The 24,902-nt window shown below is 54.4% G+C and overlaps 3 protein-coding genes across 6 annotated transcripts in view; 1 reads left to right on the forward strand and 2 right to left on the reverse strand.

The window, feature by feature from the left end:
• Positions 1-1,395: 1,395 nt before the first annotated feature.
• Positions 1,396-13,218, reverse strand: RSAD1 (radical S-adenosyl methionine domain containing 1). 3 transcript variants are annotated; one of them, XM_080826424.1, is made up of 10 exons: positions 12,916-13,218; positions 12,398-12,531; positions 12,076-12,280; positions 9,364-9,486; positions 9,119-9,182; positions 8,535-8,682; positions 8,330-8,384; positions 7,882-7,985; positions 7,555-7,704; positions 1,396-3,407 (listed from the first exon to the last, which is right to left on the reverse strand). In XM_080826424.1, exons 1-9 carry the CDS (start codon positions 13,099-13,101, stop codon positions 7,587-7,589), a joined length of 1,137 nt encoding a protein of 378 aa, XP_080682550.1. In that variant the 5' UTR covers positions 13,102-13,218; the 3' UTR covers positions 1,396-3,407; positions 7,555-7,586. The 3 variants fall into 3 exon arrangements, with proteins under 3 accessions (XP_080682550.1, XP_080682548.1, XP_080682549.1); XM_080826422.1 differs by having other exon boundaries at positions 2,960-3,407; positions 9,364-9,729; positions 12,916-13,196; XM_080826423.1 differs by having other exon boundaries at positions 2,960-3,407; positions 9,364-9,522; positions 12,916-13,188.
• A 2,116-nt stretch (positions 13,219-15,334) lies between these two features.
• Positions 15,335-24,902, reverse strand: part of ACSF2 (acyl-CoA synthetase family member 2) — a 34,213-nt gene continuing 24,645 nt past the window's right edge. Inside the window, exons 11-16 of the mRNA XM_080827193.1 lie at positions 18,259-18,366; positions 16,928-17,079; positions 16,214-16,355; positions 15,996-16,106; positions 15,757-15,825; positions 15,335-15,487 (exon numbers count right to left, since the gene is read on the reverse strand). Coding sequence (XP_080683319.1) covers positions 15,437-15,487; positions 15,757-15,825; positions 15,996-16,106; positions 16,214-16,355; positions 16,928-17,079; positions 18,259-18,366 — 633 coding nt within the window. The 3' untranslated portion in view covers positions 15,335-15,436. The remainder of the gene's footprint in view (positions 15,488-15,756; positions 15,826-15,995; positions 16,107-16,213; positions 16,356-16,927; positions 17,080-18,258; positions 18,367-24,902) is intronic.
• CHAD (chondroadherin) lies at positions 20,466-24,504 on the forward strand. 2 transcript variants are annotated; one of them, XM_080827194.1, is made up of 4 exons: positions 20,466-21,318; positions 23,169-23,332; positions 23,602-23,747; positions 23,975-24,504. In XM_080827194.1, the coding sequence occupies exons 1-3, from the start codon at positions 20,545-20,547 to the stop codon at positions 23,741-23,743; spliced, it is 1,080 nt and encodes a 359-aa protein (XP_080683320.1). In that variant the 5' UTR covers positions 20,466-20,544; the 3' UTR covers positions 23,744-23,747; positions 23,975-24,504. The 2 variants fall into 2 exon arrangements, with proteins under 2 accessions (XP_080683320.1, XP_080683321.1); XM_080827195.1 differs by having other exon boundaries at positions 24,068-24,503.

The following is a 24,902-nucleotide window of genomic DNA, read 5'->3' on the forward strand; positions in this document are numbered from 1 at the left end:
CTGTGCCCGATGCAGGGCTCAATCCCAGGACCCTGAGATCAGGACCTGAGCTGAAGGCAGAGGCTTAACCCACCGAGCCACCCAAGCACCCCCTCATCTACTTTCTATCTCTATGGATGTAACTATTCTGGACATTTCATATATATGAAGTCATATAGTATGTGGCCTTGTGTGTCTGGTTTCCTTAACTTAGCGTGTTATCCAGGTACATCCAAGCTGGGGTGTGTGTGAGTAGGATTGTTGAATTGTCCCTGGAACCTGCAGACCTTGTTCAAGATTAGGGTTACCTGCTGGACAGTTTGCATCACTCATTTGTATTGTTCATGAATTGGTGGGGGGCGGGGGACCCAGAGGAGGGGTATTTGCCTCTTCAGTGATCTAAAGCAACCTCCAGGAACCCAGACCTTGCTTGATCCCCAGTGGTCCTCAGAAAGGCATTTGGCCTCTCCCTGGGGGCTTGATCACAATAAGAAAGGTCATCAAAGAAAGGGAGGCCTGTGTAAGTTGGTCAGGTTCAAGGGCAGACCTCTTCTACGTGGAAGAAAAAGAAACATTATTCATTTGCTTTAGCTTATGTTACTTTGGTCTCTGTCACATACACTTGAACCTAAACTTCATGGACACACATGCTGAAACTCTGTGGAGTATAGAGGGGGACCTGCACACGTTACTTTCTATGCTGTGGGAATGCTTGTACGATCAGTGCTTTTTACAATAAGAATGTATTCGTGTGTTATTTGTATACACATGGATTTTGGAGCCCTGGAGAATGCAAACTCAGTGCCCATCCCGCCACTTCCCACCTAGGGGACCTGGGGTAGTCGGTTACCTCTCCGAGCCTGTTCTCGCATCTATAAAATGGGCATGATAATAATAGAACTTATCTCACTGGGTTGGTGTGGGGCTTAAATGAGCTAATGCAGATAGAATTCTTGGCATGGCTCTTGGCTCACAGCTATGACTACACTATATAACGCCACCACATAGGCCCTGTTGGTGGCAGAACCAATGAGAGAAACCCAGGACATGCTGTTGAGTAAAAAAACAGCTTGCAAAATTGGCACATGAATATGGTCCCTTTGGTGAGAAACTATTTTTATTTCTGCATCTCTATGTATACGAATGCATCGAGAGACGCCTGGAGGGATGGTTGTCCAAATGTTAGTAGTGGGAACTTCTGGGGAGTAGAATTTTTGCTTTCTTCTCCATGGTTGAAAAAGAGCATTATGATTTTTTGAGCTGGAAAATAGAAAAAGAAACATCTTCTGGAAAACTCTAACAGTTCACACCAAGAATCATTTGTGCCTTCCCGCCCTTTGACCCAAACTCTCTCCTTCTTGGGAACTGACTGGAGGAAAGAACTGAAATGAAAAAAAGAAGCTAAATCCATAAAAGCACGTTGCCAGAGCATGATTTATAGTGGAGGAAAATGGGTAACCGCTTAAGTGACTTCCATCAGGGTAATAATTATGAAATGATCCACCCACTGGAACATCACACAACAGTTAAAATGAGACAGGACGGCCATGTAACAACATCGAACGAAGCTTCTGACCCAGGGAGAGGCCAAAGGGGCAGATGCAAAATGAGATCCATGCCGGAGCCCAACTGGGCAAAAAGCTTGCATGCATTTGCCTTGCAAGGGAACACAGGCCAGTAAAAACCACTGAATGTGTTAGGGCCACTGATGGGTGGGGATTTATTCATTCTTTCTTTTTCATTTAGAATTCTAATGTTTCCATAATGTTGTTTGTGTAATAATTTTTTTTAAGTGGCTTTAAAAATCCCCTTAGAGAAAAGAAGGGGAAGCAGCGAGAGGAAGATGGGAGGGAGGGGCTCTGCATAAGAGAAATCCGGAGGAATCTAGAATACAGGGCAACAGTTCCTGCTCAGCCTTCCACCTGGGTGGTCCCAGAGGTTGTGCCCACTTGGGTCCCTGACTTGAGAGGGATCAGATGGACGGAAGAGTTGCCGAAGTTAGGAAGGCAGGCCATTAGCTGACTGGGTTGAGGGCTCTTTGGCTTGGGATCATCTGGAAAAGTCAATCATGCTTGCTACTGACAAAATTACAGAGAAATGAGCACTAGTGAGCCAGCCAGAGGGGAAATCCAGGCAGGCTTCCTGTTGGGTATTTTGGCACTGCGGAGCTCAAGGATGTGCCTATCCTCAGAGTCAGTAATCCCATTTCTTAGGACTCATTCTAAACCTAAGGAAATGGTCAAGCTAGTGCATACAAATATTTACCTAAGACGTCCAATACAGAGCTTATAAAAATAACATTTAAACACTCAGTTCCACCAAAAAGGAACCGGAAAACCAAATTTTGGCATGCCCATGTAGTGGTACGCTATGGACACAGATCTGACACGAAGAGATGCTCACCACATATTAGGTATGAGAAGGCTCCATGGCAAGACCGAGATGCTCCCATTTTTGGAAGACTGTGTGTGTAAACATGCTCATTTGCATGTAAGAATTCCTATAGACACCCACTGGAATCCTGATGGTCATCCATCTTTCAATGGTGGGATTACAGATTGTATCAGCCAGGGTGGTCTCAATTACACTGCAGTGACACCCTGAAAACCTACCGGTTTCCAACAACAAAATGGTGATTTCTCACTCCTGCTTCTATCTGTTGTGATCAGCACCCATATTCACTTGGGGACCCAGACTGACAGTCTCTACCTGAACGTTGGCAGGCTTCTGTGGCAGAGGGAGGAGACAGCGCCACCCACACCCCACCCCCTCCCCGGGCTCCTACGACAGTTCGAGGCCACTGTCACGGCCTCCCCAACCGGGTCCAACAGGGCAGGCGGATCCTCTCCCGTGGGTCCTCAGGGAGCAGCACTCAAGGAGGGCTAGTAGACATTTTGAACAATTAACGCAATGTACCACCCAAGTTATTCCCCCCTTGTCTTAGCACCTTTGGGCTGCTGTAACAAAAGTAACACAACCTGGGTGTGTTAAACAATAACTATTTACTTCTCAGTTCCGGAGGCGGGGGAAGTCCAAGATCAAGGTGCAGGCAGATTTTGGGTCCGCGGAGGGTCCACGTCCTGGTTTGCAGACGTCCGCATCTTCTCAGGTGGTGGAGCGAGCCGGAGGGTCCTCTGGGGCCTCTTTTAGAAAAACTAAGGCTCCACCCTCATGACCTAGTCACTGCCCAAAGGTCCCACCTCTTAATACTGTCCCCTTGGGGACTCTGTTTCCAGGTATGAATTCCTGGGGGCCAGGAGCCAAAAACACAGACTTTACAGCAATCCTACTATTTCAAGTCCTTTTCTTTGCAGCATGTAGTCCTGTCCCAGGAAGGGGACGGCCTCGCCGTTGGTGCCTCTTTGGGAGGGAAGGCAGACACCTCAAGTCCAGCTACTTGGTGCCGGGCAGACACAGCAGCTTCAAGCCTGAGGGACAGAGGCCAGAAAGCGGTCAGAAATCTGCCTAATTTAAGAGACAGGTTAACCGACCTGTTATGAAACGACGATGGAGCAGAAAGTTCTGGATGTCCAGAAGCATTACACCAGGCGTGCTACTTTCTCTTCACACGACTTGAGTCAAGAATCTCTCTGAATGTCCCCATGTGTAAAATGAAAATTAAAATAACTGCCCCAGGGGGGTGCCCGGGTGGTTCAGTCAGTTAAGCCCCCGCCTTCGGCTCAGGTCATGGTCCCAGGGTCCTGGGATCAGGCCCCGCATCCAGCCCCACATCGGGCTCCCAGCTCAGCAGGAAGCCTGCTTCTCCCTCTGCCTCTGCCTGCTGCTCCCCCTGTTTCTGCTTGCTTTCTCCTTCTCTCTGGGTCAAATACATTTAAAAAAAAATCTTAAAAAAAATAAATACATAAATAAAAAATAAAATAGCTGTCCTGGGGCGCCTGGCTGATTCAGTCAGTAGAACATGTGGCTCTCGATCTTGTGGTCTCGAGGTCGAGCCTCATGTTGGGTGTAGAGCCTACTTAAAAAAAATAAATAAAATAGAATAAAATACCATAAAATAAAATCGCTGTCCTGCCCACTGCACACTGCCTGATGGGGACAACTCAGTTTAAGGCTTAAACTGGTAACACGCTCTTAGAGCCCGTGGAAGGTTTGGTCCCTCGGTTTGTAACCACACACTCACACATACTCCATTTCCCCAACTCCTCTCATCTCTTCGTCCCCAAAGTGGCTTCTTGTCCCCTTTCATCTGTTCCTGTGCTCTCAGCCTGCCGGGTGGGAAGATGACAGCCAGAGCCTCACTAGGGCAGAGGAGAACCCCCTTGATGGATGAACCATGGAAGGCCCAAGACAAAGACGGGGGGACCCCACTCCACAGCATCATGTCAGAAAGGAGCCATGTTCCCCTCGATTCTCCTAACGTCATCCCCTCAGGATGGAAGGGGGAAATGTCAGCGCTTCCCAAACTGGCCCACATGTAAAAGCTAGCAGCCAGGGTGCCTGGGTGGCTCATTGGGTTAAGCCTCTGCCTTCGGCTCAGGTCATGATCCAAGGGGTCCTCAGATCCAGCCCCGCACATCTGGCTCTCTCTGCTCAACAGGGAGCCTCCTTCCGCCGCCCCCACCTTCCTGCCTCTCTGCTTACTTGCAATCTCTCTCTCTTAAAAAATAAACAAACAAACCAAATAATAAAAGCTAGCAGCCTTGGGCTCCACTTGCCAGAGATTCTGATTAGGGTGCTGGGGGTGGGAGGAGGCCCAGTCACAGAAGGTGATCCATGCCGCCCCCACTGGGCTCTGGCTCCCGTCTAAGCCCTCTGCGCCTGCCTCGAGAGATGCCCCAGCAGGGAGGGCCCAGACATCTCGGGTAGCACGAGCCCTGGCAGCTGGGAGAAACCCGAGTGTGCCTAGGTTATCTGATGGGGCACCTGCCCCAGCCCGTGCTCACTTCTTGGGTATCAAGCTCATGGGAAGGCTCGGCAAGAAAGGTGTCCGTCCCCCGCCTCCCTCCCAGGAGCACAGCTCACCCTTCCAGCTGCCCCAGGGCCAGAGGGGGAGGTAAAAACACACACACAAAAAAAAAACCAAAAAAAACTTAGGCACCCTTTCTAGCTCCCGGCCCTTCAAAACCAAACTCCCAGCAGGCTTAGCCTGCCCGCCCATCTTTACAGATAACCTTTGGCTTTATCTCTTGACCCATCTATCAACACCAGCAGTGAGTTCCTCGAGGGCTGGGTGGGTCTTATTCCTCTCTGCATGCCCTGCCCCTAGCCCAGCGCACCATTAGTGCTTGCTGAATATTTCATGAATAAAGGAGAGCTAGTAACATTAACCACCTTACCGCAGGGTCAGAGAAGGACTGATACTCACACCCACTAGGTGCCCAGGAAATGCACGTGCTCCCACATCTGAGGGGATGCAGGGAACCCCATCCTTAGTCACCCAGCCAGAGGCTGAGCAGAGCATGCTTGGATGAGCACCCGTACTAAATTATGTTTGACATCACAGGACCCTTTGATATGCTAAGGTAAGAAAGTTACAGAGCCTCTTCACAGGAAAATGCCCCCTTCCTTTCTCTCTCTCTCTCCTTCACCCCAGTCTGTCTCTCTCACATACACATACACCCTGCATACAATTTCTAGGTTAAGAGTTTCAGCCCTTTGGGCACCTGAGTGGCTCAGTGGGTTAAAGCCTCTGCCTTCAGCTCAAGTCATGATCTCAGGGTCCTGGGCTCGAGTCCCGCATCGGGAGGGAGCCCCCTTCCCCCTCCTTCTCAGCGTGCTTCATTGCCTACTTGTGATCTCTCTCTCTGTCAAATAAATAAATAAAATCTTAAAAAAAAAAGTTTCAGCTCTTAAAAAAAAAAGAAAGAAATGGGGAAAGCTCTTTTTTAATGGATGAATGGCCATTACAAATATGGACAGGGTGTTAGAGTCAGGAATGCACGTTCTGCACCTCCCAGGCAAGGATCAGTGGGGAATGCTGACATCGTTGCCGCAGTGACTGTTAGGGAACAGGGCATTCATTTGGTCTCAATCTATTCATTTCAATTTCATTCAATCTCAATCTATTCATTTCCAAGGAAAAAATATACTTGGATGACGGGCAGGTGGGCCATCCACCCCGTTCGTCAAGTGATCAAAATCAGCATTATTGAGAGTAGGCTGACCTGCCATATTATGTACCTTGAGCTACACAGTATCTGTGTGTACCTCCTGCCAGACCGTTTTACCTAAACCCAATCATTAGCAAACAGATAACACCCAGAATGTGGGACATTCTGTAAGACAAGTGGCCTCGACTCGGAAAAATCTACTGTCATAAAAATAAACAAAAAGGAAGGAGGCTTTTTCAAAAGAAACCAAACAGATGTGATGGCCATAAGTAAAGCATAAAATGTCCCTGGAGCCTGTAGCCCTCCCCCCACCCCCTGCCCTGGCCAAGGAACTTGATGGTGTTTTGGAGACATTTGGGGGAAATAACAAAAAGGACCGCACGTCACTGCATGAATGGACACTTTCTCAGGTTGACAGCAGGGCTGTGGTCAGGCAGGAGAATGTTCTTTTTCTTAAGAGATACAAGCTGAAATGTTTGATGTCTACACCTTTCTTTTAAAGGGTGCAGCAAAGAAAAAGAAAGAGCGAGAGAGCTGGCTGTTCAGAGGTAAAGTAAATGTGGCCAGAACTTAGCAGTCAGTAACTCTACAGGCTCAGCATAACGTCTGGAAACATGGCTCTTTTCTTTTTTTACAGGTCGGAGATGTCCTTGGTGACAATCCGAATGCTTGCTCTTTCCAGACTGTACAGACACCCCGCGGCGAAGGCTATGCGCTTTACATTGAACTGTGCTTTCAACTTTTCTGTAGGCTTGGAGTCTTTCAAAATGGAATGTACAGTGGGGGGAAGGAATCTCAGCCCTGGAGGAAGGCTCAGCCCCCAAAGCAGGATTCTACCCTCCAGGGAAGAAGGCTGGACAAAGAAAACCAAGGTCAAGGCGGGCTCACTGAGTTGTTAGGCTGTTTAAATAAAACCAGGCAAATGTTTCTGTAGGTAAAAGGCCAGGGGAAAATTACCAGACTCTGGGTGTTCCTGAATTCTTTCTTCTCTCCTCCCCTTTCCCTGCTTAGCTCCCTCCCACCTTCACTCTCTGGAGGGAAGGGGTGTAGAGGGGAGGGAAGCAGGGGGTCGCAGGAGGGTCCTGAGGCTCTGGCACCCCAGACATAACATGGTTGCCCAAAGAGAAAGGGTTAAGGCCTGCTCTGATCTTTCCTACTGTCCTCAGAGTCTGGCAGACCGCTGTACTGGATGTAGGCATGGGTCCCCCAGCACACGCCAGGGGGACCTCTATGCCCTGCCCTATGTTGGAGGGACTAGAAGCCTGAGAGCTAGAGTTCTCAGAATCTCTTGCCAGCCAGGATTTGCTTTAGAGCCCACTAGCGAGAGGCACTTGCAGAATCCATTACTCCTTCTCTGGTGGTGGTGGGTGGACCTGATACCAGTTCCCAAACCAGAAATGTCCTCCCATGTACCTTGCTGTAGCCATGCCCCTGGGGATGCCAAGTCTGGGCACTGAGATAGCACCTGCCAGTGAAGAGCATCAGTCCCACCCCCAAAGCCCACCTGGCGTGGTCCTGTGACACAGGAGTGTCTGGTCATCCTCCTTGCACAGGGGAGGGGGTCCTCTGCGCCCAGGCTTCTTGGAGTCGAGGCAGGAGGGTCAGCAGCAGACAGTCTAGCACAGCCAGACCCTCCCAGGAACACCGAAGACCCCTGGAAAACCAAGAGGCCTGGGTGTGACCACTTCGTCTTACCAATTTCAATTCTCCCCCTCCAGCAGTATGAAGCCCCCAGTCCCCCCCACCCCCATCAGTCCTTCTCCCTCCTGGGCCCGTGGATCTGTAGTCAGGGCTCCCTGGGCCTCCTGGTTCCTGCCCCCCCACGACACACCTGTGATCCAGCAGCAACAGGCCCTGCACCAGCAACACCTTCACCTCCTGGCTTGCTCCAAACACATCCCAGAGGCTCAGCTCGGGCTCAAACTGCTGCCAGTGCTGGGAAACCAGAAGGGGGAGGGGTGCAGAGACCATGGCGGATAGCTGGCCAGGCTACTCTGGTCCCCTGTCTGGGGGTCTGCACAGGGGTTTCTGCAATGACTCATGCCATCTAGAGTGGGGGGAGGGGCTGCAGCCCTAGTCCAGGGTCCTCACCATGGCCCCACCCTGCCCAGGGTTTCTGCCCATCAGGCCCTGGCTGGGCCAAGGCCAACCTCCAGCTGCCCTGTCCAGAGAACTAGGTTTGCATCTGCGGTGCCTGTGGGGGTGCACAGAAGGGAGAGGGATTCTGCAAAACCTAGGAGAAGGAAGTGGTGTGCCACAGCCCCCCACCACTGCCTTACCTGGTGAGTGATCCCCACGTCCGTACGTAGCCCCATGGCCAAAACTTCCTCTAGCCTGAGAGAACAACCATTAGGGTGTCTTGTAGAGGAGACATGGGCCTCCCCCGTACTTAAACACACATATAAGGACATGCGGGATGGGAAGGGAGGGAGACAGGGCAAGGCAGGACGGCTCTGGGGGTGCAGACCCTCCTCAGATGCTCACAGCTCCAGCTGGCCCAGAGGGACGCGCCTTCGGGTGCCATGTCCAAACCGCATCACCTCTTTCATCCAGTTGTCTGGCTCCAGGGTCTGGATCCGAGCCTCCCGGGTGTGGCTCCCAACCCCCTGGGGCACAAATCGCCCGTGGGCCCCTGGCAACATCAAGCAACCCCACTTCAGTAGCCACAAAATGCTGGGTGCTCCCCAGCTCAGAGCTGAATCAGTGGTTCTCAAGATGTGGTCCCTAGACAGGTATCATCTAATATGCTAGACATGTAAATTACTCCAACCAAGCCCATCCAATCAGAAACTCTGGTCGTGGGGCCCAGCGATCCACGTTTTAACAGGCCCTCCTGGTAATTCTGATAAACGTGCTAACAACTGAGAAACACAGTGCCAGGCGCTACGTCCAGCATCTCAAAATATGTATTCAATGGCTCTACACAATTTGTGTTATTTGTTGCTGCACTTTATGCAGAAAGAGAGGCTCGGAGAGGTTAATAAGTGGCCCAAGACCACACAGCCGTGACCTTCTGCTCCTGAGTCATCCCTTCTCCAGTTCACGGTTCAGGTTCACAGGGGACTCACCAGGCCCAACGCCAAGGTACTGACCACACTGCCAGTAAGTCCAATTGTGAGTACTGAGCGCCCCCTGCGGGGAGGGAGGGAATAGTCCATTCAGAGTGAAGAAGGTGGGCCCCTTTCTGCTAAGGTAAGGGCCACCTGAATAGAAGGTCCTAGCTCAGGCCTGGAGAGCAACCAGCAGAAACCACCCTCCCCAGAGGCCACAGTTCTCCAGTCCCGGCTTAGCCTGCCTGTTCCCCAGCACTTACATTCCGGGCGAAGTTGGAGACCTCATATTGGCGGAAGCCGGCCTCCCGGAGCATGGCCCGTCCCTCCTGGTACATTGCAGCAGCGAGCTCAGGGTCAGGGGCAGGAAGGGTGCCCTGCTGCACCTGGGTGAAGAGTGCGGTGCCCCGCTCCAGGCTCAGCTGGTAGAGGGAGATGTGGTCGTCACAGCAGCCCAGCAGCGTCTGCAGCTGCCCAAGCCACGGGCCCACCTGCTGGGCGGGCAGCCCCAGCATGAGGTCCACAGACACGCGGCCGGGGAAGAGGTGCCTCGCCTCTGCCAGTGTCTGCAGAGCATCGCTAGCCGAGTGCGTCCGCCCCAGCAGCTGGAGCTTGGTGTCATCCAGGGACTGAGGAAAGAGCGTCGGGTATAAGCACAGAGGCCAGCTGAGAGACAGACAGCAACATGTGACTGACCTTACTGAGGACAGATACACAGGACACAGCAGGGAGCTGGAAGGCCATGGTCAAGCCATGACCAAGGGTTACGGTTCACTGTGCACAAAGCGTTTTTAAACAACATGTAATGTATCCTGATAATCCTCCAACATTAGTTCTACTTTACAGATTAAAAAAAACTAAGGTTTAGACGTGTTAGGGGTGCTTGGGTGGCTCAGCCAGTGGTGGTGGTGGTGCTCTCTTGTGTGCTCTCTTGTGTGCTCGCTCTCTCTTTCTCTCTCAAATAAATAAATAAAGTCTTAAAAAAAAAAAAAAAAGAAATGCCAAGTAACTTGTCCAAGGTCACACAAAGACCTCGAAATTAGGACTGTCTGACTCCAAAGCTGAGAGTGTTTTTAAGTTTTTCCTTTTTGAAAAATACTTTAAACCTCCAGAAAAACTGAAAGACCAGTACCATAAACACCTTCATTTGGATTCACCGAGTAACATTTCGCCACATTTGCTTTGTCTCTAAATATACACGGATGTGATTACAATGTTGAATCATTTGGCAGTAAGTGATAGGCTAGCACTGACCAAAAGAATTTTCTGGGATGACAGAGATGTCCTCTGTCTGCACTATAAAATACAGCAGACACTAACCACATGTGGCTATTTAATTTTAAGTTAGCTAAATTTTAATAATCATATTCCAAGTGCTTGCTGACATGTGGTCAGTGGCTACTGTACAGGTCACTGCAGATATAGAACATTGTAGTAGAATATGCTAGCCACTGACCACATGCTAGTGAGCACTTGCAATGTGGCTGCTTTCATGTAATTAACTTAAACACCGTACCCCTGTACCCCTAAATACTCAAGTGCACATTTCCTAAGAACAAGGACACTCTCTTACATAACCACAGTCCGATTATAGAGTTCAGAAAACGTAACACTGACACGACACCATTATCTAATACAGAGTCATATTCAAAGCTGTCCCAATAATGCCCACTGTAGTAACTTCCCTTTGCCACCCAAATCCAGGATCCAACTGGGTCACACACTGCAGTTAGCTCTCATTGTTCCTTTCATCTCTTTGCGTCTAGATACTCACCCTTTGTCTTTTATGACATGACATTTTTGAAGAACACAGGCCAGTTTTTAAAACGACTCTCAGTAAGTTCTAGAGGCTTACTGTACAACAATGTGCTTAAAGTTATTAATACCATACAGTACACTAAAAAATTTGTTTAGAGGGTAGATTGATCTCAAGTTATCTGTTCTTATCACAAAAAAGTCTTTTTAAGAAAAAAGTTTATTTACTTAAGTAATCTCTACTGTGGGGCCCGAACTCACGACCCTGAGACCAAGAGTCACATATTCCACTGACTGAGCCAGTAAGGCGCTCCCAAAAAAGTCTTTTCATTTAGATTTTCCTGATGGTTCCTCACAATTAGATTTAAGATATGCATTTGGGGGGCCAGAATAGCTTAGAAACGATGTATCCTTTTCAGTATATCCCATCAGGACAAAGCCCTGACCCCAAACTCTATGGTAAGTGGTAGATGTATCAGAAGAGTAGACAATACTGGATATGGAAATACCAGGAGTCAACCTGAAAAGAATGTTTCTCCCCTACTTAAAAACCTTCAACAAGTCCCTTATCACCAGTAGTCAAAAACCCGAACTCCCTAAGATGAAGCTCAAGGCTTTTGGGCCCTACCCTGCTGCCTTGCCTCCAGCCTCTCCAGTGACAGAATGACTCCTAGCTCCCCACTCCCCAGAACGTTCAAGACTCTTCCATATCCTGTGTCTTTTCCTCCCACACCCTCTCGTGGAAGTCCTCCTCCTCATTCAAAGATCACCTCCTCCAGGAAGGTGTCCAGGATTTCACCAGACTGAGATGCCCTTCAGGGCTGTACTCTGAAAGCCTTTTGTTGAGACTCCCTTTATTGGCAGCCTTTACCATGCTGCAATGATCTGATGACCGGCCTGCCTTCTCCTGTGTCTCCAATCATGCAACAAAAAGTTTTGAGTGTCTGCTATGTGCCAGGCACTATGGTGGGTACTTGGAATACTGTGATTAAAAAAAAAAAAAAAAAAAAAGGCATGCATGATCCCAGCCTCATAGAGCCTGTCGTCTAGCACAGCAGCAATTAAGCAGTGATAAGGGTCACCATACACTTTCCCGTGCCTCCTGGGCCCTAGCACCTAGAGGAGCTCAATTAATGTTTGCCCAGTTAATGAATGTGACCAGAGGAGAGACAGCACTGCAGGTGTAGGTGTCCTGGGATGCAGTGGGTGAGATGGATTACCTGAAGCCCGATGGACAACCTGTTGACCCCTGCTGCCCCAAAAGCAGCCAGCCTGGAGCCTGGGGCGGAAGTGGGGTTGGCCTCCAGTGTGACTTCGGAGTCTGCAGGCAGGTGAGCTGCCTGGTCCACCGCCTCCAGGACAGCGGCCACGGTGCTGGGACTGGCCAGACTGGGGGTTCCCCCACCAAAGAACACAGATTCCACCCTGGGGAAAGAGGAGGGAGAAGATGAGACCTGGGGGAGTCCTCCGGGACGCCAGCACCAGTCCTAGCTACTCCCTTCAAACAACTTTCAAGACCCTGCCTACAGCCCCAGTACCGACCTCCGCACCCCGCTGAGTCGCAGCAGCGTCCGAGCCTCGGTCACCAGACAGCTCCGCATGGCTGCTTCCTCCACGCCGCGGGGGATGTATTTGTTGAAATTGCAGTAACTGCAGCGCTTCTCACAGTACGGCCACTGGGGGGCAGGAGTGGATGAGTGGGGCGAGGGGTGACCCCAGGGGCCCTGGCTCCTTGCAGGGTTCCGTCGCACACATTCCCATCCCAAAGTCATCAACAGCGGCTGCACCATCTAAGCCACCTAACTCCCCAAGGCAGGTGGGACAGGGAATATTATGCCCACTTCATTAGGAGAAAACTGAGGCTCAGAGGGGAAATCACTCGGTCAAGGTCACGGAACTGGTGAGCACCAAAGACTTCGGGTCTCTGATCCAGGGCATTTTCTTGCCACGGCACCGCGTCCCGTCCCAGACCTCGTCTGGGGGCCGGGACAGATGGAGGTGGCTTCCCTGCACCGCCAGCCGCCACGTGGGCTCCGGCCCGCCGCCCCCACCCCACTCACGTGCACGTAAAGCGCCGCGCGCGAGACCGGGGGCCCACGACTCGGGGATCCTCTCGCGCACTCCGCGTAGCGGCGCCTCTGGGTCATTTTGGCCGCGGCTGTGCAGCCGCGGGCCCGGGCCCCGGGGAGCGCCATGGCGCCTACTGTGCTGGGAGAGGCCGGTGCGCCGGGACATCCGGCCGACATGCACCCGGGGCCCACAGGAGTGCGCCGAGCCGGGCCCGCTGGGCCGCCCCGGCGGAAGGAAGAGCGGCTGGGTGACCGCAGGCCGCGTGCCGCGACGTCCCGGCAGGGCCCCGGGGCCTCGCTGCTGCGGCGCCACCTGCCGGGCACTGACACGCTCTCCGCAGCCGCGTGTCCGTCCTTTTCCAGGGCGGGGACGGGGCTGAGCCTCCGTCCTTTTTTCACCCTGTCCGAGGGCGAGTTCCTCGACCCACCCAGGAATTCTGAGTCCGTTCAATCAGTTCCTTCACATTTTATGTGCCTGGCTCAGGGCTGGGCACTGGGGACATCCAGATGCATAAAACCGGGTCGCAGTACTGGTGCTTAAGACCGGAGGGAGACAAACCAATGAGAGACAAAGGGCGACAGATGCTAATTCGGTACCTGCTGGATACCAGGGCAGTGTGTTCTGTGTTGTGCTGCGGATCTGTTGCGAGGACCCGTGGAGTCAGTGGGAGAAGGAGAGGGGTTGGATGTTGAAGGTGCAGAAATTCCCAGGGGCAGCTGGCTTGACCAGGAGAGTAAGCTTTTATCTCCTGGATCAGCCCAACCTGGGCACCGACTGGGAGAGTCGAAGGTGGTGTATGTAGGAAAGAGGCGGTGCGGGTGAAAGGCTGGAGAAGCAAGCACCCGAAGAACTTTGATAAAGTGGAAAGATCATGGGCTTTGGAGCCAGACATTTGGGTTCTAATTCCAGCTGTGCGACCTTGGGTAAGAATCTGAACCTCTCTGAGTTTCTAGTTTCACTATTTGTGATATGGGGCTAGTGCCTACTTGGTAGGGTTTTTGGGAAAATTTCAAGAGAAGATGCATATGAAAACACCTAGCACAGTGCCAGGCACTGGGAAGATCCTGAACTTCCACTGATTTTCTGAAAAGTAAATAGGAGGGGCGCCTGGGTGGCTCAGTCATAAAGCGCCTGCCTTCAGCTCAGGTCATGATCCCAGGATCCAGCCCTGCATCTGGCTCCCTGCCCAGCGGGAAGCCTGCTTCTCCCTCTCCCACTCCCCCTGCTTGTGTTCCCTCCCTTGCTCTCTGTCAAATAAATAAATAAAATCTTAAAAAAAAAAAAAAAGTAAAGAGGAGGCTGCTGCTGGAGGGGGCAGACACACTGGGAGGTGAGTACAGAAAGCAGCAGGGAAGTTTTGGCCTCTGTGAGCTGGAAACTGATGCTCCTTTTGGAACCCAGCTGTTTTGTTTCTTGGGTCAAGCTCCAGCATGCTTGATCTGACCTCGCATCAAGGAAGACCCAGGCTCATCTATTTAAAAAAGATGGGTTGTTTTTGGGGTGAGTATGGGGAATAACAGGATGTGGGATGATAACTAAGGGTTATGGAGTTTCTTTTTAAGGTGTTGAAGATGTTTAAAGTGGACTTTGGGAAACAAATGTAACATTGTGTGTCAACTGTACTTCAGTGAAAAATAATTGATTTAGGGGATGATTCCACATATCCATGAATACACTAAAAACCTACATTGAGTAAGATAATTTAAATGAGTGAATCGGATGGTATATGCAATATTATCTTAATAAAGCATTTATTAATTTATTATTATTAATTTATTAATAAAGCATCATTGGGGCACCTGGGTGGCTCAGTGGGTTAAAGCCTCTGCCTTCAGCTCGGGTCATGATCCCAGGGTCTTGGGATCGAGCCCCGCATTGGGCTCTCTGCTCAGCGGGGTGCCTGCTTACCCCCCACCCCCCACCTGCCTCTCTGCTTACTTGTGATCTCTGTCAAATAAATAAATAAAATCTTTTAAGATTTTATTTATTTATTTGAAAGAGAGGGAGTGAGAGAGAGAGAGAGCACACAAATTGAGGGAACCAGAGAAGCAGACTTGCCGCTGAGTGGGAAGCCCAACACAGGGCTCAATCCCAGAACCCCAGATCATGACCTAAGCCAAAGGCAGATGCTTAACTGACTGAGCCACCCAGGTGCCCCAGCTTTTATTGTTTTAAAAGGAATGTTTCTTGCTGGACCAATTGGACAATGTGAAAAAGCAATGAGTATACCTTAAAAAAAAAAATCGGGTCAGTATCTCAAAGGGATCGAATGAGTATTAAATTAAGTCGATAATGCGCGCCAGAGTACTTAGCACCATCGTGACAAGGAATGGGAGGTCTGAAAGTGCCTCCTCCCTTCTCCAGCTCATAGGAGCTGCCAAGACAGTACGCCAGCAAGAGACCAACAACCAAAGAGAACACAGAAACTCTTTATGTCAAATCACAAAGACAGGCGGGAATGTGGGGGAAGGGCAGGGAGGGCCTGGGAGGAACCCCCCCCCAATCCCTTATTCACAGGTTTAGATGTTGTTCCATCTGCTCTCGAAGTTTGAATTTCTGGATCTAGAGGAAAAAGCACAGAGTGAGAGCCAGGCTGGGGCCTCTGCCAGCAACAGTGACCAGCTGGCTTGGTTTGCCTGAGACTGAGGAGCTTTTAGGGTAAAGCCAGGAAAGTCTGGGACAAACAAGGATGAGCTACTTGGTCACTCTACTGCCAACCTCTGGGCAGACTCTTTTGCCCACCGCTGAGGGAGGCGTTAGTGGGACCATCTAGACCTTCTGGGAACCTAGGACCCCAGGCCCCCCTGCTCCTCTCTGGTCCCTTTACATACCTTTCCTGAGACGGTGAGGGGGAAGTTTGTGACAAACACGACATAGCGGGGAATCTTGAAGTGGGAGATCTGCAGACCAGAGGGAGATAAAGCGTGAGGCTGGGTGAGGTCATAGGTTTAGGGAGATGGGGTGCAGGGGAAGACTGGGACAGTGGGACCAAGGGCTGGCTGGCTGGCTGGCAGGGAGAGAGGGTTGAAGAACGAAGCAACATCAGCTTGGGGCGGGTTGAGGCTCCCACCTTCCCTTTGCAGAAAGCCTTGATCTCCTCCTCTGTGGTCTTCTCCCCCTTCTTCAGGCGAATGCAGGCGCAGATTTCCTCCCCCATCCGGTAGTCCTTCACTCCCACCACCTTCCCCGACCAGAGACAGAGATTAGAAATTGCCACGCCCATCCCTAGTTCCTCCTCCTGAGGGCTCACCTGAGCTCACCCGGGCTCACCTGGGCTGGGTGTCTCACCTGTACTTCCTGCACCTGCGGGTGTGTGTGAAAGAAGTCCTCGAGCTCTGCGGGGTAGATGTTCTCACCACCCCGGATGATCATATCCTTGGAGCGGCCCACGATCTTGCAGAAGCCCTGCTTGTCCATCACCGCGATGTCTCTGCGAGGAAGCCCAGGAATGGCCTCTTACCTCTGCTTCCTCCGACTGGGTCGCTTCCCTACTCGTCAAACATTTATTCAGCACCTACTGTGTATCTCACACTGCTCTAGAGTCTGGGGGATATAGCACGAACATGACATTCCGTATATACACTTTTCATGGTGGGCTTTTTTTTTTTTTTTTTAATCATTCGGGTCTCAGTTCAAACATATCCACCTTACAGAGGTTTTCTCTGATCCCCCTCCCTGCCAGTCTCAGAGAAGCGCCCCTCTCTACCACTGCCGCTTTCTTTCCTCTGACTCTGTTTTACTGTCCTCGTGGTATTTAGACATGTGGACAGTAAGAGCAGACCCTCATCATCTTGCCTCCCCTCGGACGGCCAGCATCCCGAGCAGCGCTAGCCCTGGGAGGTGCATGAGAAGAACTTGCTCAGTGGACAGATCAGTGAGTCCGGGCTTAGATTTTCCGGACATGGTTCTCCCTAGTTTCATGTTTCCAGCTCAGCCTCGGACTGCGTCCTCTCCCTGCCCGCCCAGCCCCAGCCTCTCTGCAGCCCCGAGCTGCCTCCTCACCCTGTCTTGTACCACTTGTCCTGTCTGATCGTCTCCTCGGTCTTCTGGGGCTCGTCCCAGTAGCCCAGCATGACGCAGTACCCTCGGATCCATAGCTCTCCCGGCGCGTTCAGCTCTACCAGCGTCCCCGTCTTCACGTTCACGATCTGGGCCTGGGACCGAGCACCCTCAGGCTGGGGCCTCCTGCTGCTTCACCTTGGGGAGTGGGGGGGAGCCCTCGGGGACGGCTTTGCCTTTCCACCTCCCCCACCACTGGTTCTGCCCATCCCAATCCAGGGAAGGGAGACAAAGACGGGAGTGGATCCACCGCCAGCCAGACACTTGAGGGGGGCTGGAAGAAGGGCCCAGGCGAGGAGGTGCTGGGCAAGCGGAGGGGGCCTGTGGAGGGCCAGGTCAGCTGAAGAATTACAAACTGTGCAGAAGAGAAGGGAGTCTCCTCTTATTTCGCTTTAAGCAGCAAATAAAGAAGCCAAAGAGGTGGTGTGGCCGGGCCATGTGAACAGGAGGAGACAGAGAGGCAGAGTCTGAGAGCCCTAGTAGAGAAAGGAGCCACAGCCAACGTGCAAGAAAAGCCTAGTCTGTGTGCCTCGGGGTCTGCATCTGAGAAATGGGGAGAACTCCGCCTACCCCTGTCTGTCTTGCAGGTGGGCATCCCAGCGAGTGGCAGTGAGGCGGTCAGGCCGCTGGGAAGGGGCTGATGTCGCTGTGCACTCACGCCATGGAGCGAGCAAGAGAGGTCTGCACCAGGACGGTGGCGAGCCTCTGGAGAAGGGCTGTGTGGGCAGTGACCCCAGCGGGGCCAGGGGAAACCAGGCACAGGCTGGCCTTAAGCGCCCATGCTGGGGCAGGCAAGGAGCCACGGCTGGGCATTTCAGAGGGAGAGGTGCTCTGGGTCAGCCTTCAAGGTGCAAGGGGCCCTCGGAGGGACAGGCTGCTTGGGAATTGGAGTGTTTATGCCAAGCAAACAGAGGAGCCCTGCGGAAGGCGGGGCAGGGCGGTGGGGGGGTGGGGGAGGCATGTGGGAGAGAAAGAGCTGTGTAGGAAAAATCGCTGTGCTCTGGCTCCTCTTTGAGGCTGTCCTGGCTGCCCTGAGACAGACAGTGGGCCTTGGCAAAAACACACCTCAGACAGGAAGGGAGGCTGCGGAGTTCAGCCAATGCCCCAGCTCTTCCCTCTCAGGCCTCAGCCCACGGAAAGAGCCCCAGGCCAGGCCCGAGGAGGACCCTGCAGCTGGGGGGGGCGTCTCTAAGTGAAGGCAATAAACGTCCCCAGGGGATGTGCCTGAGCTGAGTGATGGGAGGTGGGGTCTGAAGGGCTGGGCTGGGGCTCACCTCTGTGTGATGCATAATTCTGCCCACGCTTTCTGCCTTCTGCTCCACAGTGTCCTCTGGGAAGTTCGCGAAGGTTACAGGACTATTCTCAGTGGTTCCGTAAGCCACCTAGAGGATCGGGAAAGGGTGTTCGGAGGGAGCCCCGAGACTGCAGAGGGGAGGTCGAGCTACCCTAGGGGAATGGGAAGGAACCCGGGAGAAAGCAGAAGGCAGCTGAGTGGTGGGAAACAGGGCATCAGGGCATCTGGGCAGAGGTCAGGGATCCAGAGACAGAGGCACAGGAGTGCTGAGCACACGAGCTCGATGAGCAGTGGCCCCAGGTCTGAATTAAAATCAAGAGCAGGGAAACCATTCTTTTCTAGCCAGTGCTGTTTCTCCGCTTCCTGGAGCAGCCATGTGCCTGAGCCCATGACTCCCTGGGTTACCGATGTCCCAGCCTTCTCTCCCTCAGGCCCAGGCTGTCTTCGAACCCCCTTCCTGATCTCACATCACAACATCCCCTGACCCTCCCTTCCAAACTGAAGGTCTCATAAACTTGATGAGAAAGCCAGCCTGCCTGGGCCCAGCTGAGACCTGCAAAGATACAACCCACCTACCCACCCGAAACCGGGGGACAATGCCTGAGCTTGGGGTGGGTGATCCCCCAGCTTTGGAGAGTTTCCTGTAAGTTTACCTCCATCAAAATTAAAATGTAGCCAAATCAAGTGTTTAAAAGCCAGTGGCACCCTCCCCACCCAACACTTCTAGTGGTTGGAACATCCTGATCAGCAGAAAACCAGAAGCCAGCCTTGGAGGAGCCTAAATACCACCAGGGAATGTTCAGAGCCAACTATGACCCCCCACCCCCCCCAGAGGCAATGGGTAAAAGGAGCTTGGGAGAGAGGCTAGCTACCCTGTATTCTAGGCTCCTGATCAGCAAAGACAACAGACCTTTGACCATCCTCCATCTCCCAGCCTCCCCCAGTTTCCTCTGTGTTAGCTGGAACACTGTGGGGGGGTGGGTAGGAGGGGGGGCCCTGCCCCTCCCCCCTCTCAAACACAGACAACAACCCCTACCCTGCAGCCCAGAGCTCAGACCCTGCCTGCCTCCCCTCCACTTTCCACAGGAATCCCGACACGGTGGCTGGCAAGTGGACACACAGAGACCTGGTCAGCCGGGGCAGGGCTGCCCACAGGACCAGAGCCATCCAGGGCTGGTCCCTGGTAGCCAGGATCTGACCCCCCCACCCCATAGTCCTGGGGCCACTGCCCAGGTGTGGCCTCTGCCAAGTACACCTTGGCGCCACTCTGGCCGCCACCCTGAGAGACCCCTCAGGGGCAGGTCCTGACCACTGGGGGTGGGGATGAGGAGAGGGAGGTATTTTAGGGAGACGAAGGGCGGGGAGACTGGTGGAGAGGGGGAGATGGTGCGACTGTACTCCTTCAGTTGTCCCCACTCGGTGCCTGCGGTCTTCAGATGTGTCTGCGAGTTCTGAGGGACGCCCCCCACTCCCCGCCCCTGTTTCCACATTTCGGGTTAGCCTTCAACCGCGGAAAACCGGGATAGGAGTGCAGGGGACAGAAACTCAAGCCCCAGGGCTGGGGGAGAGGGGCCAGAGAGCAGCCCCTGCGGCGGGGAAGGAGACCCCATTTCCTTCGGGTTGGCCCGCTGTCCAGCCGGAAGGGGGAGCCCGCCGCCAGCGCCGCTCTCACGCTCGGCGGGCGCCGCACAAAAGTGCCATTAAAGCGCCGCCGGCCTGCCGACCGCGGCGAGACTCGCGTCCGGCTGTCCGGCCCCGCTTCCTCCCTCCCCGGGGCCAGGGCGCCGCGCCGAGTGTGCATGGGGGGGTGCCACGGGGGCGCGAACTGGAGCAAACAAGTCAGTTCGGGAACGCCTCCTCTCTCCAGTGTAAACTCGGGGCTCTGGACGCACCCGCACCCGCACCCTCAGCCCCCAAAGGATGAGGAAAGGAGGTGGGGGCGGTTGGGAGGGAGGCAGGATCTGAGCGAAGGGAGAAAGGGTGCTGGGACTCGGGGACGAGGCTCGGGGGTCACGGACCCGCCCCCACACAGTCGCCAGCTGGGGGCAGGGCCCCGCCCCTCCGGGTAGAGGGCGGGGGCGCATCTCCGGACGGGAGGGAGTTAAGCCCGGTGGCCTGGATGCTCCACGTAGGAGCTGGCTCCGGCTGCAGGCTGCGGTCAGGGCCACCGTATAAAGAGGGCCGGAGCCCAGAGTGCCGAGGACTTGCTGCTGCCCGCTCCCCGCCGCCGCTGACCCCCAGGCCCCGGCCCCAGGTGTCCCTGGCCATGGCCCGACCGATGCTCTTGCTCAGCCTCGGCCTCCTGGCCGGCCTGCTGCCGGCCCTGGCTGCCTGCCCCCAGAACTGCCACTGCCACAGCGACTTACAGCACGTCATCTGCGACAAGGTGGGGCTGCAGAAAATCCCCAAGGTGTCGGAGAAGACCAAGCTGCTCAACCTACAGCGCAACAACTTCCCGGTGCTGGCGGCCAACTCGTTCCGGGCCATGCCGAACCTCGTGTCGCTGCACCTGCAACACTGCCAGATCCGCGAGGTGGCGGCCGGCGCCTTCCGGGGCCTCAAGCAGCTCATCTACCTGTACCTGTCCCACAACGACATCCGAGTGCTGCGTGCGGGCGCCTTCGACGACCTGACCGAGCTCACCTACCTCTACCTGGACCACAACAAGGTGACCGAGCTGCCCCGGGGGCTGCTCTCCCCGCTGGTCAACCTTTTCATCCTGCAGCTCAGTAACAACAAGATTCGGGAGCTGCGCGCGGGCGCCTTCCAGGGCGCCAAGGACCTGCGCTGGCTCTACCTGTCCGGAAACGCTCTCAGCTCGCTGCAGCCCGGGGCTCTGGACGACGTGGAGAACCTCGCCAAGTTCCACCTGGACGGCAACCAACTGTCCAGCTACCCCTCGGCGGCTCTCAGCAAGCTACGGGTAGTGGAGGAGCTGAAGCTGTCCCACAACCCCCTGAAAAGCATTCCTGACAGTGCCTTCCAGTCTTTTGGCAGGTACCTGGAGACCCTGTGGCTGGACGACACCAACCTGGAGAAGGTGAGCCGCTGGCTGCCGAGCTCCGCCCCCCGCTCCTCTTCTGCCAAGGGGCCCCGCGGATCTGGGGCCACGACTGGGCACCATCCCTTCTCCCCTAACATTGCTTCTGTCTCTCTGGCTGTCTCCAAGGCAAGCCGCTCAGCCCCCTCTGTCCCTCATCGGGCCTCATCCCCACCCTAAATCCTGTCCCGCTCTCCCTGTCCCCAGTCTCAGCCCCTGCCCTCCGAGGGTTCCTACTTATAGACAGACCTGGCCCCAGGGGTGGCCCCTGGGAGGCATGTCCAGTGCTCCCGAACCCCCCTGCTGTGGGTAGGAGCCCCCTCTGCCTGTTGAGCCTTCCATCCCTCCTCTGCTGTGTTTTTCTTGTCTCCAGTAATCCTACCGCCCCATAAAGGAAGGTTTGTTTATTGAGAAGCTTACGAGAGGAGCTGGTCAGATCAGGCCCACAAAGAGACCCTGTTCTTGGTGGGGGGTGTCTGTACGTGCTGAGGTGGGGTGGGGGGCCAGGGCGTGAGGGGAAAGCAAACAGCCCCAGGAAGAAGACCTCCTCCATGTCCCCCAGAGGCTCTGGCGAATGTCCTCCCTCTCCTCCTGCTCACACACATCCACACCCCACTGCATTCCCAGGTCCATTTCTACTGAGGGGGGCCCAGGAAACGGGGGTTTCCCCAGGCTGCAGGAATAGCACTCAGGGGCTCTGTGAAGGGGCAGAGGTGAGAGCCACAGAGCACTGTCAGCCTTTGGCACAAGACTCCAGGTGTCTCCCTGTGGAGAAGACTGGCTGTGCCTCGGTGTCCTGCAGACCACTGACAACTCTTTGGCCACTCCGATCACCAGACCCATCTCCTGGACAGCCTTGCTCAGTACTCTCTGCCTGTGATACCCAGGTGGGGCTGCCTGGGGTTGGGGCAGAATCCCTCCTCAGGACTGGAAAATCACTCTGGTACAGGAGCTTTGGCCAGGAGGCTTGGGTGGGGACCAGGGTAAGGTGTAGAAGACCGTCACCAGAGCAGTCTTGTTCCAGGGAACTGCACACCCCTCCCTGAGCCACAGGCACAGGGACGAGGGCAGAACCATACCTGGATGGCTGCCAACCTTTGTCTGGGTGGATGGAGCCTGCCCATCTGCAGCCCCGGCCCCTCCAGAGATAAAATCAGAGTTCCCCGTGGCCCACTAGTGCCAGAGTGGGCTTTTAGTGGGGAGCAGAGCAGGACAGCAGGGACTGATCTGGGGCAGGGGAGGCCAGGCAGGACTGTGATGCTTGGGCCAAGATGTGGGCCCCAATAGAATGTTTCCTCTGGAGCCATCCAGCCGGGCCAAAGGCCCCACCAAGGAGACTCCGCAAATAGCTTCTGGCAAGCAGTGGGGGAGAGAGCAGTGAGGACAGAGTTGGGGGAAGTCCCAGGACCCTGGGGTTGTGGGGAGCCTGGGCTCATTGCCCATCCCACCAAACACTGACCAGCTTCACCAGTTGCCAACTTGGGCCGCTGGAGCCAAACTCTGGCTGCCTCCCCGGTCCAGTGTTTGTGCAGGGAGCATGGTGCCAGGGGAAGAGGAGCTGGGTGTGGTCCTGCGGCTACTGTTTACTCGTTAGTGTGACCCTGGGCAAGAGACTTGACGCCCCCCCCTCCCTGCCTGGTACCCCATCTGCATTTTGGAAACACCGGCACCTATGTCAATAGGGGGTTGTACAGATTAGATCATCGGAGAGAACCTAGACATGCTGAAACTCCTTGTCGAGCCACTGGTTCTGTCCAGGGAAGGACCCTGTCCTCTGGGACCATAGTGCTGGGAGAGGCCGGACCCTTGCTGGGGCTGGGGTGCTCACTCCTGTCCACCTCACTCCCCAGTTCTCCGACGGTGCCTTCCTGGGTGTGACCACCCTGAAACACGTCCACCTGGAGAACAACCGCTTGAACCAGCTGCCCTCCAACTTCCCCTTCGACAGCCTAGAGACCCTCACCCTTACCAACAACCCCTGGAAGTGTACCTGCCAGCTCCGGGGTCTTCGGAGGTGAGAACAACCCCCCTCCTCACGGCCCTCGCCCCGGAACCCACTCTCAGGGGACAGAGCGGAGATACCCTGGCCCCGCACGGAAACATCTGGGCCATATGTCCTAGATCTGCTACCTAGTAGGTGTGGGAGCCTAGGAGTTTGTCACATTGAAGATGACGGTTCCAGGCCACCCTATAGATAAGTCCGTCCTGGCCCCCGGCTTGCTGTCCCCTCCCCCCGCACTCCCATATCTCTCCCCCAAGTCCAGCGACTCTCTGTCTCTCTAGGTGGCTGGAAGCCAAGACTTCCCGCCCTGATGCCACTTGTGCCTCGCCCGCCAAGTTCAAAGGCCAGCACATCCGTGACACGGACGCTTTCCGCGGCTGCAAGTTCCCCACTAAGAGGTCCAAGAAAGCTGGCCGCCATTAAACAGGTGGGGGACAGATGGGCAGGTTCCCCGTTCCCTTCTCGGAGATTCCAGCAAGGGAGGAGGGTGTCCCCACAGAGGGGCATGCAGACTCCCCATTTGTGTAGAGAAGAGGAGGGGAGGGCTGGGCTCCCCTCTAAGGGGGAAAATGACACTGCCCAGGACTCCCACTATCCTCTGCAAGCCTCGTCTGGGTTGTTGGGCTTCTGACACCAAACTCTGCCTCACTACAGGTCCTGACCCAGCCGGTCCTGGTGACCGGCCTCTGCCTTCAGCTGGAGAAACTACTGACCTTCCCACCCCTGACCCCCTCCTTCTCCCCACAGCCTCTGCTGGCACACAGAGCTGTCCACATCTAGACACGTCCTGGCAGGGGGACTCGGGCGCTCCAGTACGAACCCAGGTCCACCTGACAGTGAGAGCTCCAGCACGCCTGGCCCTACGTCACGGCTCCTCTCAGAGAAGCTGTTGCCAAGACCCCAAGTCCTTCAGAACCAAAACAGGGTGGCCATCAGGATGGCCGGCCTTCCAGAATCCTCCTTCCCTCTGCTCCCCTTTCCATTTGGAAACAAACATCAGATCCTTGCCCCACCCCTTGTTCCCGAAAGAGTCTATAAGCCCATACCCCAACTCCGCCAGCCACCCGGCCCCCCCACTTGCCAGGACACTCTAGCAGGACACTGGTGCTTTGCCGCATACCCTCCCATGCTGCACTTCTTTCCCAGATTTTCATAAATATAAATTTATGTATGTGTAATATTTACTCCCCTGTCACCTATTTTTTAAAAAGATTGTATTTATTTATTTTTGCGAGAGAGAGTGAGAGCGAGCGAGCCTGCATGAGCTGGGGGGAGGGGCAGAGGGAGAAGCAGGCTCCCTGCTGATCAGGGAGCCCAATGCAGGACTCGATCCCAGGACTCTGGGATCATGACTTGAGCGGAAGCAGACTCTTAACCGATGGAGCCACCCAGGTGGCCCCCTGTCACCTATTTCTATGATTCACCAGCTACTGGAGGTCAGACTTTCTCACATCTGCTTTCTGGAATGAGGACCAGCTGAGAGGGTCTTCCCTGGAGATCTGGCCTGAACCCATCCCCACACCTACCAGTCTGTTCTCACCCCAGCCCAGCCTGCGCCCTGCCCATAGCCGCAGCCCAGCCT

This window comes from Martes martes (assembly GCF_963455335.1).
Source record: "Martes martes genome assembly, chromosome: 16".
Taxonomy (NCBI): Eukaryota; Metazoa; Chordata; class Mammalia; order Carnivora; family Mustelidae; genus Martes; species Martes martes.

Coding starts and splice junctions, on each gene's coding strand:
- RSAD1 (XM_080826422.1), bottom strand. CDS start 13,101: ATGTCGGCCGGATGTCCCGGCGCACCGGCCTCTCCCAGCACAGTAGGC. Junction 12,281..12,397: donor CGACTCAGCGGGGTGCGGAG/GTCGGTACTGGG, acceptor CTCTTTCCCCAG/GGTGGAATCTGTGTTCTTTG. Junction 8,385..8,534: donor CCTCTGGGCCAGCTGGAGCT/GTGAGCATCTGA, acceptor TTGTTCTCTCAG/GCTAGAGGAAGTTTTGGCCA.
- CHAD (XM_080827194.1), top strand. CDS start 20,545: ATGGCCCGACCGATGCTCTTGCTCAGCCTCGGCCTCCTGGCCGGCCTG. Junction 21,319..23,168: donor ACGACACCAACCTGGAGAAG/GTGAGCCGCTGG, acceptor CTCACTCCCCAG/TTCTCCGACGGTGCCTTCCT. Junction 23,333..23,601: donor CAGCTCCGGGGTCTTCGGAG/GTGAGAACAACC, acceptor CTGTCTCTCTAG/GTGGCTGGAAGCCAAGACTT.